This window comes from Chiloscyllium plagiosum, chromosome 39 (assembly GCF_004010195.1).
Source record: "Chiloscyllium plagiosum isolate BGI_BamShark_2017 chromosome 39, ASM401019v2, whole genome shotgun sequence".
In the NCBI taxonomy this organism is placed as follows: domain Eukaryota; kingdom Metazoa; phylum Chordata; class Chondrichthyes; order Orectolobiformes; family Hemiscylliidae; genus Chiloscyllium; species Chiloscyllium plagiosum.
This window is the reverse complement of record NC_057748.1, coordinates 19,392,317-19,410,266: the sequence shown is the minus strand read 5'-3', so window position 1 is coordinate 19,410,266 and position 17,950 is coordinate 19,392,317. Positions and strand designations below refer to the sequence as shown.

Below are 17,950 nucleotides of genomic sequence, written 5' to 3'. Positions count from 1 at the left end.
CCCTTCCCTACCTGCACTGACTCCCTTCCCTACCTGCACTGACTCCCTTCCCCAACACATCACTGACCCCCTCCGCTCACATGCACTGATCCCCTTCCCCTACTCGCACTGACCCCCTTCCCCGTCACGCACTGACCCTCTCCACCCACACACACTGATCCCTCCCCCTACACAGGGGGTTGGCTTATGAGGAGAGTCTGAATAGACTGGGATTATATTTATTGGAATTCAGAAGAATGAGGATGGGATCTCATAGAAACATATAAAATTATGAAGGGAATGGATAGACGTAGAGAGGATGTTTCCACTGCCAGGTGAAACTAGGACAAGAGGGGCATAGCATCAAAATCAGGGGGAGCAGATTTAGGTCTGAATTGAGAAGGAGCTTCTTCACCCAGAGGGTTGTGAATCTATGGAATTCCCTGCCCAGTGAAGTGGTTGAGGCTTCCTCACTACATGTTTTTAAAGCGAAGATAGATAATTTTTTTTGAACAGTAAAGGAATTAAGGATTATAGTGAGAGGGTGGGTAAATGGAGCTGAGGCCATGACAAGATCACCCATGGTCTTATTTAATGGTGGGGCGGGCTCGAAGGGCCAGATGGCCTACTCCTGCTAATAGTTCTTATGTTCTTATGACTCCCTACTTCCACAGGCACTGACCCCCCACTCCCCCAACACATGCTGATCGCTTCCCCACACGTGCTGACCCCCTACCCTCGAGGTGCATTGACATCCCTACCCCAATATGTACTGACCCCTCACATTCACAGTCCCCTGACCCCTTACACCCACTTACACTGATTTTCCCCCTCCCATACCCACTCATCCCGCTTTCCCCCCACAGGCACTGACCCCTCTGTCTCTCCACATGTACCGATCCATTCCTGTCTCTCTCTGCCCTTGACATTAGAATTTCATTCAGTGTTTACATTTACCAGTTCATCACTTCCTGCAAGAATTGGGAAAGGTTAAAGTTTGAACCATTTTGAAGCAATACTGTGCCATGGGGAGGTGTTTTGGGGAAGAACAAAAGGAAAATTCAATAATAATCCAGAAGGAAGAAGAGATTAAATGTCAAACAGCGGTACGGTGACTCAGACATTAGCTCTGCTGCCTCACAGTGCCAGGAACCTAGGTTCAATTCCAGCGTTGGCTGACTGTGGAGTTTGAATGTTTTCCCTGTGTCTATGTAGGTCTCCACAAGGCACTCCAGTTTCCTCCCACAGTCCAGAGCCTAGGTGGATTGGCCATGGGAAATTGGCTGTAGTGTTCAGGGATGCGCAGGCTAGACATGTTAGCCACAGTAAATGTGGGATTACAGTGAGAGGATTGGAGGGATCCTGTTGTGATCCTCTTCAGAGTTTGGTGCAGACTCAGTGGGATGAGTGGCCTCTTTCTACGCTATAGGGATTGTATGAATACAGCAAAAAAACAGAAAAGGGAGTTGGTATGGAACGGGTAAAGAAGTGAACCACCAGTCTTGGAAAAGGAACAAACGGTCCATTTTACTCTTGTGACAATCTATAGATTTTGGTTTTGGAATTTAATACCCAATGCCTTACCATCCGCCTGGGAATCCTGGATAATTGCTATAAATCTGTATGCTTGGGAAATTTACAAGCTGTTTTTAAGGACCAAAAAAGTTACCTCTTTCTCAAATTTCAGATCTCCTCCCTGAACATACAGCTGGATCAGGCCAGGAGGGAGCTGGAATCTTTCCAGGAGCAAAGCAGTCGGCTCTATGGACAAGTAAACTCCACCGAGGGACTGAGAACACAGATTCCAAAAGGCTTTATCTCTCAGGTGGGGAGTTTGCTCGATACAGGGAAAGGTTATTTGGCTGTATTTCTGCTGGAGATGAACAGCATGGGCAAAAACTGATTGATACTTAGATCTCACTGAGCACGCTTGAACCTGTCAGTTCAGTTCACAAGAACAAGGCTGAGAGGATAACACTTTCAAAGAGCCAGTATAGACAGGGTGGACCGAATAGTCTGCCAGTGTTGTGCTATATTCCAATGAAGTCCTGGCTGCTCGCCCATATTCCATCCTCTGCAGATGTGAGTTCATGCAAAATTCTGCCGCCTATATCTTAACTTGTGCTTCATCCCATTTCCCTATCGCTCCTTGCATTCTCTAACCTACAGTGCCTCCAAGTCAAGCAAAATCTAGATTTAAACATTTTTATCCTTGTTTCCAAATCCCTCCTTTCTCATCCCTCCCTTTCAATCTCTTTCAATCCCAAAATCCTCTGGGATATCTATCATCTACTTGTGGCATGCTAAGAAACTCTAATTTTAAACATTTTGGAATTTGATTCCCAATGTATTACATTCCATCTGGGGTTCCGCATAATTGCTATAAATCTGTATGTCTGAGAAATTTACAAGCTGTTTTTAGGGATCAATAAAGTTCCCTCTTCCTCAAATTTCAGATCTCCTCCCTGAACACACAGCTGGATCAGGCCAGAGAGAGCTGGAATTTTTGCAGGAGCAAGGCTTTTAGCTGCCAGGGCCCAAAGCCCTAGAGTTCTCTTCCTAAATCTCTCCATCTCTAAAGCTTCTCCTTCCTCCTTTAATACACTCACTGAAACTTAGATTTTTGTCGGAGCTTTTGGTTGTCTGTCCCAATATCCCTTTGTGTGTCTCGGTATCACTTTTTGTTTTATAATGCTCCAGTAATGCTTCTTGGAGTGTTCACTTACATTTAGTAAAATGCTCTATTCAAAACATAATTTGCCATCGTAATCTTCCAAGCAGCTTGGTGGTGTATTCTACAAGCAACACAAACTAGAGTCAGGGATCTTATGGTATAATGCCATCTCTTCCAGGAGCGTCACTGGGAACAGGAGGAGACCATTCAGCTATTCGAGCCTGTCCAACCATTTCCAATGGTACCATCCTTCCATATCCGCCACAAATTCACCTGCACCGCACACACATCATTTATTGCATCCGCTGCACCCGATGTGGCCTCCTCTATATTGGGGAATCAGGCCGCCTACTTGCGGAACGTTTCAGAGAACACCTCTGGGACACCCGGACCAACCAACCCAACCACCCCGTGGCTCAACACTTCAACTCCCCCTCCCACTCCACCAAGGACATGCAGGTCCTTGGACTCCTCCATCGCCAGAACATAGCAACACGATGGCTGGAGGAAGAGCGCCTCATCTTCCGCCTCGGAACCCTCCAACCACAAGGGATGAACTCAGATTTCTCCAGTTTCCTCATTTCCCCTCCCCCCACCTTGTCTCAGTCAAATCCCTCGAACTCAGCACCTCCTTCCTAACCTGCAATCTTCTTCATGACCTCTCCGCCCCCACCCCCACTACGGCCTATCACCCTCACCTTGACCTCCTTCCACCTATCACATTTCCAACGCCCCTCCCCCAAGTCCCTCCTCCCTACCTTTTATCTTAGCCTGCTGGACACACTTTCCTCATTCCTGAAGAAGGGCTCATGCACGAAACGTTGATTCTCCTGCTCCTTGGATGCTGCCTGACCTGCTGCACTTTTCCAGCAACACATTTTCAGTTCTGATCTCCAGCATCTGCAGTCCTCACTTTCTCCTACCATTTCCAATTACCTGGCTCATCTGTGTGTTAACACTTGGTTCTTCACCTTGGATACTCATGCTCAGCAAATGTCCACCAATCTCTGTCATCGTGTTTTAGGTTCATCCGTCCTGCTTCAGAAATGTTTCTGGCACCAGGAGTCCCAGATCTCTACTCTCCCTTGTGTGAAAAAGTGCTTCTAAACATTGTCGCTGATTGAACTTCAATATTACGCCTTCTAATGTTCAGGACTATCTCTCTTCCCGTTCCCTAACCAAAAGAAATAATTTCTCTCTATCCTATCGATCCTTTAATTATCAACCCCTCAATCTTCTATACTCCAGGATATGAAAAGAAGGTTGATACAACCTGTTCTTGTAATCTTAGTCCTGCGCATCTTTCTCCTCTTGTTTAACCAAAGGGTACGGAGATTAGTTTGCCTCGGTCGACGCAATGTTTGGCTCTCATCCCTCTAGTCTGTTCACTTTCAGGAAACCTGTGAGCGTAGCTTCAGGGAGATGGAGGAGTCCCACCATAAAGCAATGGAGGAACTTCAACGGCAACATAAACGGGAGTTAGAGAAGGTCCAGCATGACAAGGAGCGACTGTTATCCGAGGAAACTGATGCCACCATCTCTGGTAAGAGCAGGGTGTAACAGATCCGGTATTCTCAACGTTAAGGGATGGAGAGGGGCAGCTTTTGATTTTACACCCCACACTGTGGGCCTAAAGTAATCTGCCTGGTAATATTTCCACGAAGGGTTCACCATGTGATGATATTCTAGGGCTCTATCTCCACCTATCGTTTACGCCTTACCCCCTCCTCCCACCCTATCTTCTGCATAAAAACCAACTTTCTCATAGCTAACATCAGTTCTGAGGAAGGGTCAGTGGACCTGAAACATTAACTTTGTTTTCTCTCCATAGATACTGCCAGACCTGCTAAGCTTTTCCAGCAATTTGTTTTTGTTTCTGATTTCCTGCATTCGCAGTTCTTTCAGTTTTTATCACTGGTTTATAATTCCTTATTTTCTCATTACGTCCGTTTTTATATAGTGGGGTTACATTAGCTACTCTCCAATCTGTCGGACCTGTTCCAGAGTCTAAAGAATCTTGCAAGATGACCACCCGTGCATCTACTATTTCTAAAGTAGTACCTCCTTAAGTACTCTGGCATGAAGATTATCAGGCCCTGGGAATTTATCAGATTTGAATCCCATCAATTTCCACAACACCATTTACCTACTCATCGAGATTTGCTGCAGTTCCTCGTTTTGTTAAACTCAGTGTTCCCCATCATCTCTGGTATGTTATTTATGTACTATTCTGTGAAGACAGAAATTTGAATTTAGCTCATCAACCACTTCTTTGTTTCCAACTATGAATTTCCCTGTTTCTGATTGTAAGGGAGCTATATTAAGTTTCTTTTTACATACCTATAGAAACTTTCACAGTCAGTTCTTAGGCGCTCCCTGCCGCCCCCCCCCAAGTTTACTCTCAAACTCTACTTTCCCCTCCTCATTCATTCCCTTGCTCCTCCTCTGCTGACTTTTAAACTATCCCAAATCCTCAGGTTTATTGTCTTTTTTCTTGCCAATTTGTATGCCTCTTTATTTTGCATCTAATTTCCCTGTAAGCCATGGTTTAGCCACTGTTCTTTTTTGCACTCTTGTGCCAGACAGGAATAAACAATTTTTGTCGATCACCCATTTGCTTTATGAATGTCTGCCATTGCCTACCCACTGTCATAACTTTAAGTAACATTTCCCAGTCCATTATAGCCAATTCATCCCTCATACCATCATAGTTTCCCTTATTAAGATTCAGCATCCTCGTCTCAGAATCAACTACCTCCTCTCTAGCTTGATAAAGAATTCTGTCATATTGTGATTACTCATGCCCAAGGGACACTCTTAAAAACTACATTGTACAGTCTAAAATGCCCGTTCTCTCATTGTCTCCTCAACATATTAGTCTGGAAACCATCCCATGTACACTCTTGGAATTCCTCCTCTCCAGTATTGTGACGAGTTTGATTTGTCCAATCTATATGTAGATTAAGATGTTCCCTTACCACATGCATTTCGGATTTCCTGTTTATTGTCATTCCTAACGTCACCACCACAGTTGGTGGTCAATATTACCACCCTCATTAACGTTTTTGCTCCTTGATATTTCTCAATTCTACCAACATAGACTGTGTATTGTCTGAGCTAATAACTTGGCTCAATGTTGTGTTTAAACTAGTAATGCAACTCCAGTGCTTTTTCTTCTTAGTCTATCCTTCCTAAATATGGATATTTACTTCCCATCCCTGGTCACCATGCGTAATCCCACTGTATTATACCCAGTTATATGTATTTGCATGATTAATTTATCCATTTTATTTCAAATGCTCTGTATATTCAGACACAAAGCCTTAAAGTTTGTCTCTTTAATGTTCCTTGTCCCATTCTCACTATTTTTTACAGTAGCCTTGTTTGTTTCTAACCTTTGATTTTTCTGCTTTTCACTTCTGTTATTCTCCTTTCTGTCATTTGTATTTGTCCTTGATTCTCCTTCCTGCCTCCTTGCATAGGTTCCTATCCCCCTACTAATTTAGTTTAAATCCTTCCCAACCCCCCATTCTAGTAAACACTTCCCCCTAGGGCATCGGGTCCAGTCCTGCCCAGGTGTAACCTGTCCAATTAGTCCAGATCCCAACTCCCCCACGTCTCAATGCCTGAGGAATCTGAAACCCTCCCCTCACACTATCTCTTTAGCTACTACTTCATCCTATATATCATGCTATTTCTACTCTGTCTAACACATGACACTGGTAGTCATCCTGAGATCACTACCTTTTGAGTTTGATTTTTCAGCTTGTCTCCTAACTCCCTTTATTCTGCTTGAATGACCTGATTCCTTTCTTTCAGCTGTGTTGCCTATACCAATGTGTATCACCACCACTGGCTGTTCACCCTTACCCTCCAGGATGTCTTGTAGCAGCTCTGAGACATCTTTGACCGGAGTGTCAGTATGGCAACATACCATCCTGGAGTATCGTTTGCGGCTGCAGAAATTCCTCTCCATTCCCCTTACAATTGAATCTCCCATGACTACTGCATTTCCACACTCTTTTATTTCCCCTCACTAATGCAGCAGAGCCAACTACGGTGCCACAAACTGTTCATTATTTTGGGATGCTTCAGGTGACAATATTGAAAGATGAAATATGAGAGTAATACAGAAGAAGATTTCAGGAGGTTTGTATATGCAAGGTAAAAGAGAGGCAAGAGTGGACATTGGGCAGCTAAAAAATAAGGCTGGCAAAGTAGGAATGGGGAACAATTGAATAGGTACTTCGCATCATTCTGAACATTGGAAGACGCCTGTACCAAAGTAGAGCTTCGAGAGAGTTGGAGGCAGAGGTGAGTGTAGTGGCTATCTCTAAAGACAAGGTTATGGGGAAGCTGAAATGTCTGAAGGTGGATAAATCACCCGGACTGGACAGAGTACTCCCTAAGGTTTTGAAGGAGATAGCTGAGGGGATTGTTCAGGCATTGGTGGTGATCTCGGAGAAAGTGAGGACTGCAGTTGCTGTAGATCAGAGTCAAAAAGTGTGGTGCTGGAAGAGCACAGCCGGTCAGGCAGTATCCAAGCAGCAGGAGAGTCGACGTTTCAGGCTTGAGCTCTTCATCAGGAAAGTCCTCATGCTCGAAATGTCGATTCTCCTGCTCCTCAGATGCTGCCTGACCAGCTGTGCTTTTCCAGCATCACATTTTTTGTTGTTGGTGGTGATCTCTTAGGAGTCACTGCAGTCAGGACTGGTAAATGGCTAATGTAACAGCCCTGTTTAAGAAGGGAGGGAAGCAGAATGTGGAAAATTACAGGATAGTTCGACTGACCTCAGTCCTTGATTAAGAGTCCATGATTAAGACTGCCAAGTATTTGGAAGTGCATGGTAAAATAGGGCAAAGTCATCATGGCTTCATCAAGCGAAGGTCATACCTGACAAATCTGTTAGAATTCTTTGAGGAGGCAATGAGCAAGTAAGAAAAAGGCAAGTCAGTGGATGTCATCTACCTGGATCTCCAGAAGGCCTTTGATGAGGTGCTGCGTTTGAGTCTGCTAACTAAGAAATGATGTTAGGAGCAAGCTCCTGGCATGGATAGAGGATTGGCTGTCTGGCAGAAGGCAGAGAGTGGAGATAAAGGGATCTTTTCCAGGATGATAGCCTGTGACTAGGAAGTTTTGCAGGGTAAGTGTTGGGACCACTGTTATTCATATCATACGTTAATAATCTGGACAAAGGAACTGAGGACATTGTTGCTAAGTTAGCAAATGACACACAGGTGGTTTCGGAAGAGCTGTTGTATGAAAAGATAATCTGAGCCAAAGTAAGCAACTAATAGTGACCCCAACACTAATCCCAGTAACCACGATTATGTCTTGGGTTTTAACAATCTCATCACCTATTTCATTCCATATGTAATCCTTGTGGTTCATACAAATCTACATGATTCTCACCTTTTCCATTATGTGAAAACTCTCCCACATGGTTTAATTAAAGAGGTCGTGTTGAGGACAATGGCAAGACTGCAGAAGGACTTGGACAGGTTAAGAGAGTGGGCAAGAAGTGGCAGGTGGAATACCATGTGGGAAGCACGGTGTGAAAAATAGAGGCACAGACTATTTTCTAAAAGGGGAAAGGCTTTGGAAAGCTGAAGCACAAAGGGACTCGAAGGTCCTAGTTCAGGACTGTTTTGAGGTTAACATGCAGGTTCAGTTGACAGTTTAGGTAGAAAAATGCAATGTTTGCATTCATTTCAAGAGGGCAAAAATAAAAGAGCAGAGATATATTGCTGAGGCTGCATTAAGGTCTGATCAGACTGCATTTGGAATACTGAGAGAGTTTTGGGCACTGTATCTAAGGAAGTTTGTGCTGATCTTGGAGGGGGTCCAGAGGAGGTTTACAAGAATGATCCTGGTAATGAAGGGCTTGTCATGAGGAGCATTGAGGACTCTGGATCTGTACTTAATGGATTTTAGAAGGATAAGGATGGATCTCAAGGAAATTTTCAGAATACTGAATGGCCTGAATAGAGATGTTTCCACTAGTGAGAAAGAATAAGACCTGAGGGCACAGCCTCAAAGGGAAGGGGCAACTCTTTAGAACTGAGATAAGGAGGAATTTCTTCATCAAAGGTGGTGAATCTGTAGAACTCATTGCCAGGTTATTGAATGTCTTTAAGACAGAGCTAGATAAGTTCTTTGTTAGTAAGGGGATCAAGAGTTATGGGGAGATGGCAGAAGAATGGGGTTGAGAAACATTTCAGCCATGATCAAATGGTATGGCAGATTCGATGGACCAAATGGCTTAATTCTGCTCCAGTATCTTCTGGTTGTGTTGAAGTATTCAGGTAGGTGACAAGGATTTGTTCAAAGATGTAGGTTTTACAGAGCATCTTAGAGGAGGAAAGCAAGGCAAAGGGGTTTAGGAAGGGGATTCCATGGCTTAAGGGCCCAGTAGCTGAAGGCACAGCTGTCAGTAGTAAAATGATTAAAGCTGTGGAAGAGACCAGGATTGGCGGAGTGCAGAGAGCTCAAGAGGGGGTTGTAGGGCTAGGAGGGATTACAGAGACAGGGAGGAGGGAAGCCAGGGAAAGGTTTGAAAACAAGGATGTGAATTTTAAAACTGAGATTTGTGGGACAAGGAACCAGTGTAGGTCAACAAACATAGATAATGATGCATGGAATGAGAAGAGGAGGAAGAGATGGTAATTATCTGTAGACTGATAACAAAGGATTTTGTGACATAGGATGCCCTGGAAATTTCATTTGGAAACCTGTTGTCATCAATGTCTTAAAGATTTTTTTCATCAACCCTATTCAGAGATGTTAATGACACACCTCTGGCGCTAGGCCTCAGAGGTAGGGACACTCCCACTGCAGCACTGGTACCCTCCCAACTATCTTTAATTTTCTAAACACTTTTTATTAACCTATTTTTCTAATCAACCTGTTCAGCGGTATTATTCCACACCTCTGGAACAGTCCAGGGGTAGGGACACTACCACTGCGTCATAAGAGGGCCCCTCCAATTGTCATCTTTATCCTATTGCTAATCAACCCGCTGAGAGATGTCATTGCCTTTGGAACAGGTGGAGCTTGAACCCAGGTTACCCAATCCAGTGCACCACAAGAGGGCCCTGTTTATGTATTTAAATATATTTTCCTAATCAGCCTATTCACAGATGATTAGATTAGATTACTTACAGTGTGGAAACAGGCCCTTCGGCCCAACAAGTCCATACCGACCCTCCAAAGAGCAACCCACCCAGACCTATTCCTCTACATTTACCCCTTCACCTAACACTACGGGCAATTTAGCATGGCCAATTCACCTAACCTGCAAATCTTTGGACTGTGGGAGGAAACCGGAGCACCCGGAGGAAACCCACACAGACACTAGGAGAATGTGCAAATTCCACACAGACAGTTGCCTGAGGTGGGAATTGAACCCAGCACCCTTGTGCTGTGAGGCAGCAGTGCTAACCACTAAGCCACCATGCCGTCAGATGTTTAATTATATACCTCTGGAGCATATGGGAGTTGAATCCAGGGCTCCTGGTTCAGGGGTAGGGACACTATCACCGTGCCAGAAGAGGGCCCCTTACTACTGTCTTTAAAATAAAGCCAAAAAAACTCAGTTCAGCTGTGAGTGGTTTTTGTTCTGGATTGCAGCCATTGAAGCCGTGAAGAAAGCCCATCGTGAGGAATTGGAGAGATTGCGGAGCATTCAAAATATTGCAAACAACAATGATTTGGAGAGGCTTCGCAAACAGCACCAGTGAGTATGACTAACCCCTTGAGAATTTTGAAATGTGTGAGTAGGAGCCTATCAGATAGAGGCAACAGGTAACAGGGAGTTGTGTTTCTTAACAGGGTGTTTAATCCAGTTTTCTGATCCAAAATGGGAAAGTAGAATTTTATTCACATCCACTCTGTCAGCTAACGAGAGTCAGGGTGGGACTTAGGCTAGACTGGTAGCAAGATGCCTAATTTACAGCAAGCGCCATCTAATCATGCAGCAAACAGTTAAATTAAAGCAAAGTATTCCTGGAAATTTGAAATAAAATAAATGTTGGAGAATCTCAGCAGATCTGGCAGCATTTTTGAAGAGTGATTCAATAAAATTTGATGTGAACCACAGCAAACAGAACTTCGAGTTCAGCAATGTCTCCTGACAAAAGAAGAGTTATTTCTCCATTAGAAATACAGTGAGTGGAAGATAATGATCTGCTACAAATTTTGTATCAATCCCAGTCACTTACACAATGATTCAGATCTAGCCTGTTTGGGAATAATGGTATATGGTGTCTGTCAGGGAATGTTTGGCTGAGAGGACTCGTTGTGCTTGTGCTATTTTGTGTCACAACACTCACTGACGCTTTACTTATTTGAAGTCCTGCTTCTTTGTAGGGAGGAGCTGGAGTCCCTTCAGCGGGAACTGCAGGTGCTGTCTGAACAATACTCCCGCAAGTGTCTGGAGATTAACTACCAGGTGAAAGAGACGCAAATGCGGGAGAGGGACCTGTCACGGAGTCAACGGGAGAATGAGGAACTGCTTCGACAAAACCAGGTAACAGGGGCGTGGACAATTCAATTGGGCAGTGATGCTTCTCAGAGGGAGGAGGATACCTGAAATAAAATACAGAATGAGAAAAGGCTTCTCAGCCCATCACCCACTGCTAAGGATCTGATGTGTTATAGATGGTGCCTTCTGGACAGTCAATGTGAATCCTGAGGGGTCAGCAACTCAATCCGTTGCCTGGATTAAAACCTTCCATTGACCTGTCCCCTGTCTTGAGTATTTCTCTTCTTTTTGGATCTAAAAGCCAGGCTGCCCCTTAACCAAAAACGTTGTACCTACCAATTTTGGACATGACAGTAATTCACGCAGAGTCACACAAAATGGCTGCTCTGTCCCTCCCAAGCTCTGCGGTAGCTGCCCCACTGAACCTGTGATGAGTTTGACTGAAGTAAGTTGAGTGGGGTTTATGGTGGTTAGAATATAGGTGCTGTTGTAGTCATGACTAGTTCCCTCCACAATAGTAACTAAGACAAGAGAAATACATTCTGTGGCCTTGAGTCTTGGTGTGTCACCAGGCATCTGGTGAGGTCAGAATTGTGATTTATTCTGACAGGTTGGATTCAGAGCATTAGTGTCTACAAGAAGTGTGATATTTTGTCAATTGCCCTGCAGAGATTAGAACTTCACAATCTAGACTGACAGTCCAGTGCAGTACTCAGAGTGCTGTACTGTCAGAGGCACTATCGATTGGGTCATTAAACTGAGTCCCCACATGCCTTGTTGCCCTTCTAGATGAATGTAGTCATGGGTTTGAAAGGTGCTACCTTGCGAATCTTGGTGAATTTCTGCAGTACATCTTATAGATAATGAGCAAGCAGTGGTGGAAGGAGTGGAAGTTTGTGAATATGGCACCAATCAAGCGGTCTGCTTTGTCCTGGTTAGTGTTAAGCTTCTTAACTATTATTGGAGCTGCACTCATCCAGGGAAGGGAAGAGTATTCCATCACACTCCTAAATTGTTCGCGGGTTTTGAGAAGATTTGTAGCTCAGGTTGAGGTTCTGGATGTAAGTTTGTTTACTGAGCTGGAAGGTTCATTCCCAGATGTTTTGTCACCACACAAGGTAACATCATCAGTGAGTCTCTGGCACGCTATCAACAAATACATCGACTTGGACCCTATTACCAACCTCTGAGAAAATTAACAGGAAATGACATCAACACAGGAAATGACATCACCAACCCAAGGAAACCTAAACACAGTCATAACACCAGTGCTTCACCGGATGGTGTTACCTAGTATGGTGACGAAACATCTGAAAATGAACCTTCCAGCTCAGTGAGCAAACTTACATCCACTCCTAACTTGTGCTTTGTAGATGGTAGACAGTTTTGAGGATTCAGGAGTTATCGACTGCACAGTATCTAATCTCTGATCTGCTCTTATATAAATCCAGTCCAGTCCAGTTTGTGGTCAATGGTAACTCCAGGATGTTGAGTTTAGGGATTCAGTGATGACAATGCCATTGAATGTAAATGGGTTTGGTTGGATTCTCTCTTGTTGGAGATTCACATTGCCGAATGTTTGTGTGGCACAAATATATTTTCCTCTTGTCAGCTTAAGCCTGGATATTGTCCATGTCTTGATGTATTTGGATGTGGACTGCTTCAATATCAGGGGAGTTGTGAACAATATTGAACATTCCACTTCTGACCTTATGATGGAAAGAAGGTCACTGATGAAGTATCTGAAGATGATTGGGACAAGGAGCTGAGGAGAACCTGCAGAGATCAGCTGGAGCTGAGATGAATGGTTTCCAACTACCAATATGCCAGATATGATTCCAACCAGCAGAGTGTTTACCCCCAATTTCCATTTACCCTGATTTTACTAGGACTCCTTGATATCACACACAGTCAAATATGGCTTCTATGCCAAGGACTGTCACTCCCACTTCATTTCTGGCATTCAGTTCTGTTGTCCGCGTTTGGGTCAAGTCTGTAATTAGGTCAAGAGGTGAGTGGCCCTGACGAACCAACCTGAGCATCAGTTATTGCTAAGCAAGTGTTGCTTGATAGCACTATTGATGACACCTTCCATCACTTTACTGATGATCAAGAGTAGGCAGATGAGGCAGTAATTGGCCAGGTTGGGGATTTGTCCTGCTTTGTGTGTACAGGTCATACCTGGGCAAGTTTCTACATTATTGGATAAGTGCCGTGTCGTGGCTGTACTTGAACAGCTTAGCTGGGGGTATGACCACTTGTGGAGCATATGTCTTCAGTACGATTGCCAGAATGTTGTCAGGGTCCAACATCTTCGCAGTATGTAGTGCCTTCAACCTTCTGTTAAGATCATATGGAGTGAATCAAATGGTGGAGTGGTGGATATCTTTGATTTTGGGGCCTACAGAGGAGGCCGACATGGATCAACTACTCAGCACTTCTGACTGAAGATTGTTACAAGCGCCTCAGCCTTATCTTTTGCACTGATGTGATGGGGCTCCCCAGTTATTGAGCATGGGGATGTTTGTGATTTGTTAATTGTCCATCACCATTTACGACTGGATATGACAGGATTGCAGAGCTCAGATCTGATCATTAGTCTGTGGAGTTGCTTAACTCTGTTGCTTGCATTTTATTTCCAGAGTTTCTGTTGAATTCAAATTCCAGCATCTGGCAGGTCTCTGCCAACATTACCTGGATCACTAGATTGAATTGAATGATTTATTCTCACATATTTTACAGTGAATAATACAATGAAAAGCTTTAACTGTTGTCACAATCCGGTGCCATTTTGAGTAGTTTAAAAATAGCTATAACTAACTGAAAGAGAATTTATCTTTGTTCTGCTGCCTCGGCTATAAATCCTCAGCCCTGAGCTAGGTCACCAGAGACATCTGCGCCTCCACCCCTCCTCCTCCACTTCGCTGCTACCTGTGCCGAAGACACCAATGTAAAAGTTGCCACTCTTTAAGCGCCATCTCTTATTGGTTGGGTCCACCTCACTGACCCTGAGGCTGGGTCCCACGCCGAACCCATGCAACTGGGAGTCCCTGGTTCTGCTGTCACTGCTGTCTCATCAATAACCAGGAGATGCCTCTCTGGGCCTACCGCAACCAGGAGCTGTCACTTCACCGATAACTGGGAGCCTCCATTCCGGGTCAATCGCAAGCATGAACAGAAATCCCTGGTTCAGCTGCCACGTCGATCATGCCAGGAGTCCCCACTCTGGGCCTACTGCAACCAGGAATCCTTGGCTTTGCTGCCTAGCCAGGTCGCCATCTCACCAAGAGTCCCATTCCTGCTGCCCTCCTCCAAGATGTTGCCTTTTCCAAGAGGATGAAGATGAGAAAAAGAAGAAAAAGAGAAAAAAAGATGAAAAGAGTAAGGATGAAGAAAGGAAGTAGCCTGTCAGGAGCGGATGAGCTCATGAACCCAGTCATTGCCTATGTTGCCAGTGCCGCCATCTTGGAACCTTTACCATTGACAGTACCAGTAGACCATCACTTCTCTAGGCGGTGTCTGCTGCTACAAACCACCAAAGCTTTCACAAGCACAAAACATTGCAGCTGTGACTCGTGTTGTTTCCGCCTTTGTATAAATATAGAATGATTGTCGTCTTAAGAGAAGCTGTAATCTTATCTGAATGGTTCAGCTGACAGCACAAGTGAGTTTCCTGTTGCCAACATCCCTTCCAATATTAGATGCAAAAGTCCCAGCCTTACATAAAGATGTCTATTATTTGTCACAATACTCATGGTGGCACAGTGTTTAGCACTGCTGCCTCACAGCGCCAGAGACCCCGGGTTCAATTCCCGCCTCAGGCAACTGTCTGTGTGGAGTTTGCACGTTCTCCCCGTGTCTGCGTGGGTTTCCTCCTGGTGCTCCAGTTTCCTCCCACAGTCCAAAAATGTGCAGGTTAGGTGAATTGGCCATGCTAAATTGCCGGTAGTGTCAGGTGAAGGGGTAAATATAGGGGAATGGGTCTGGGTGGATTGCGCTTCGGCGGGTCGATGTGGACTTGTTGGGCCAAAGGGCCTGTTTAAATGAAAAGATATTTGCACATTCTCGACATTACTTGTGTTAACCTTGTATCAAACCATGGAAGGAGCCTACCAAGATGGCCTCCATGTTATGAGATGGAGAAGCACTAGAGATCATGCTGTAAAACCAAATATTTTTATTTTTCTTAATTTTGATTATTGACCAAATATGGAAGGAAAGTCCTGCTTGAAACTAAGCAAACTGGGGGAGGAATTTTTCAGTTTTAAAACAAATTACTGGAGGTGTGTTTACACTACTTCTTACTTCAAGCAGTAGGAAGAGATTTGCTGGACTCATAAGCACTGTGGGCATGTGTTCAGGGCAGTTTTGCTCAGAGGCAGCCTGTTGATTTCAGTCAAGACCAGCTCATTGGGTTAGGAATGTTCAGCATGACAACAACTCGCTGATTGGCTGCTGGGCAGGTGTCTATGTGTACACAATATAGGGGTAGAAAGCTTCCAGACTCTAAAGAGCATCTCTCTCCTTATAAGTAATGAAGAATTGGAAGATAGTTAACCATTCTCATTCACAATTTGCCTAAAAGCTGTTGCCTCTCACCAGGGAATGATATGCTAAACAATTAGTGTGATAATTGTCCTGTGTTTTCAGTAAGGAACTGTGGGGACTAAAATGAAGAATGTCAGAGATCAGAAGAACCGAGAGAAGCAAAAGGACTCATTGAATACTGTGGACTGATGCTATTGAACTGTGTCCTCTCGCATTTTTTTTCCACCCATAACATCTATTTCTTTTTTGTTTGTCTCTCTGCATATATATGTTGGGTTTAAAAATGAGTAGAATTTAAGTTAGAGTTACAACTTGATCATTCCAGTTTTGTTTGCCTTGTCATTCAATCTGATTTATTTGTAATAAACAGTAGTTTCTTGTTAAATGCAGAAAACTGGTCATCATTTTCCGGCTGGAAAATCAGCAACGATGAATACTTCCTTTGAAAATTTAACTTTTGTGACAACTCAAAGATAGCAGAACTCGATCAGTTTACTTTCCCAAGTGGATTGTAACTGTGCAAGAAAGGACTCACAAGAATAATAACCAATCTGAGCGGTTTCACTTGTCTGAAAAAGCAGAATAAGTTGGAACTGTTCTCCCTATAAAGGAGAAGTCTGCATGGTGGCCTGATAGCTATTGAACATAGAACGTTACAGCGCAGTACAGACCCTTCTGCCCTTGATGTTGCACTGACCTGTGAAACCAATCTGAAGCCCAGCTAACCTATACTATTCTATTTTCATCCATATGTTTATCCAATGACCATTTAAATGCCCTTAATGTTGGTGAGTCTGCTACTGTTGCAGGCAGGGCAATCAACGCCCCTAGTGCCCTCTTGAGTAAAGAAACTACCCTGACATGTGTCCTATATCGAACACCCCTCATTTTAAAGGTACGTCCCTTTGTGCGAGCCATCGCTATCTGAGGAAAAAGGCTCTCACTTTCCACCCTATCTAACCCTTTGATTATCTTATAATGTGTCAATTAAGTCACCTCTCAACCTTCTTCTCTTTAACAAAAGCAGCCTCAAGTCCCCCAGTCTTTCCTCACAAGACCTTCCCTCCATACCAGGCAACATCCTAGTAAATCTCCTCTGAACCCTTTCCAAAGTTTCCACATTCTTCCTATAATGCAATGACCATAATTATACGCAATACTCCAAGTGAGGCCACGCCAGAGTTTTGTACAGCTGCAACATGACTTCATGGCTCCAAAACTCAACTTCTCGACCGATAAAAGCTAGCACATTGTACGCCTTCTTAACAACCCTATCAACCTGGGTGGCAACTGTACAATGGCACAGAGATCTCTCTCCTCATCTACACTACCAAGAATCTTACCATTAGCCCTGTACTCTTTATTCCTGTTGCTCCTTCCAAAGTGAATCACCTCACACTCTTCCACATTAAACTCCATTTGCTATCTCTCAGCCCAGCTCTACAGCTTATCTATGTCCCTCTGTAACCTGCAACATCCTTCGGCACTATCCGCAACTGTACTGACCTTAGTGTCATCTGCAAAGTTACTAACCCATCTTGCTACGCCCTCATTCCAGGACTTTTATAAAAATGATGAACGGCAGTGGCCCCAAAACAGATCCTTGCAGTACATAACTAGTAATTGAACTCCAGGATGAACATTTCCCACCAACCCTCTGTCTTCTTTCAGCTCGCCAATTTCTGATCCAAACCACTAAATCGTCCTCAATCCCATGCCTCTGTATTTTATGCAATAGCCTACCGTGGGGAACCTTATCAAATGCCTTACTGAAACCCATATACACCACATCAACCGCTTTACCCTCATCCACCTGTTTGGTCACCTTCTTAAAGAACTCAATAAGGTTTATGAGGCATGACCTACCCTTCATAAAATCGTGTTGACTATCTCTAATCAAATTATTCCTTTCTAAATGATTATAAATCCTATCTCTTATAACCTATTACAACTCTTTACAATAGACAATAGCTGTAGGAGTAGGCTATTCTGCCCTTTGAGCCTGCATCACCATTCAATATGATCATGGCTGATCATCCTTAATCAGTGTCCTGTTCCTGCCTTATCTCCATAACCCTTGATTCCACTATCCTTGAGAGCTCTATCCAACTCTTTCTTAAATGAATCCAGAGACTGGGCCTCCACTGCCCTCTGGGGCAGAGCATTCCACACAGCCACCACTCTCTGGGTGAAGAAGTTTCTCCCCATCTCTGTCCTAAATGGTCTACCCCATATTTTTAAGCTATGTCCTCTGGTTCGGCACTCA

At 44.1% G+C, this 17,950-nt stretch overlaps 1 protein-coding gene across 9 annotated transcripts in view; it reads left to right on the top strand.

The window, feature by feature from the left end:
- LOC122542310 (TRIO and F-actin-binding protein-like) overlaps positions 1-17,950 on the top strand; it is a 366,873-nt gene that overhangs the window by 304,413 nt on the left and 44,510 nt on the right. For all 9 annotated transcript variants that reach the window (XM_043679926.1, XM_043679930.1, XM_043679931.1 and 6 more), the window contains 4 exons: positions 1,667-1,804; positions 4,049-4,196; positions 10,284-10,389; positions 11,022-11,181. In XM_043679926.1, coding sequence (XP_043535861.1) covers positions 1,667-1,804; positions 4,049-4,196; positions 10,284-10,389; positions 11,022-11,181 — 552 coding nt within the window. The remainder of the gene's footprint in view (positions 1-1,666; positions 1,805-4,048; positions 4,197-10,283; positions 10,390-11,021; positions 11,182-17,950) is intronic.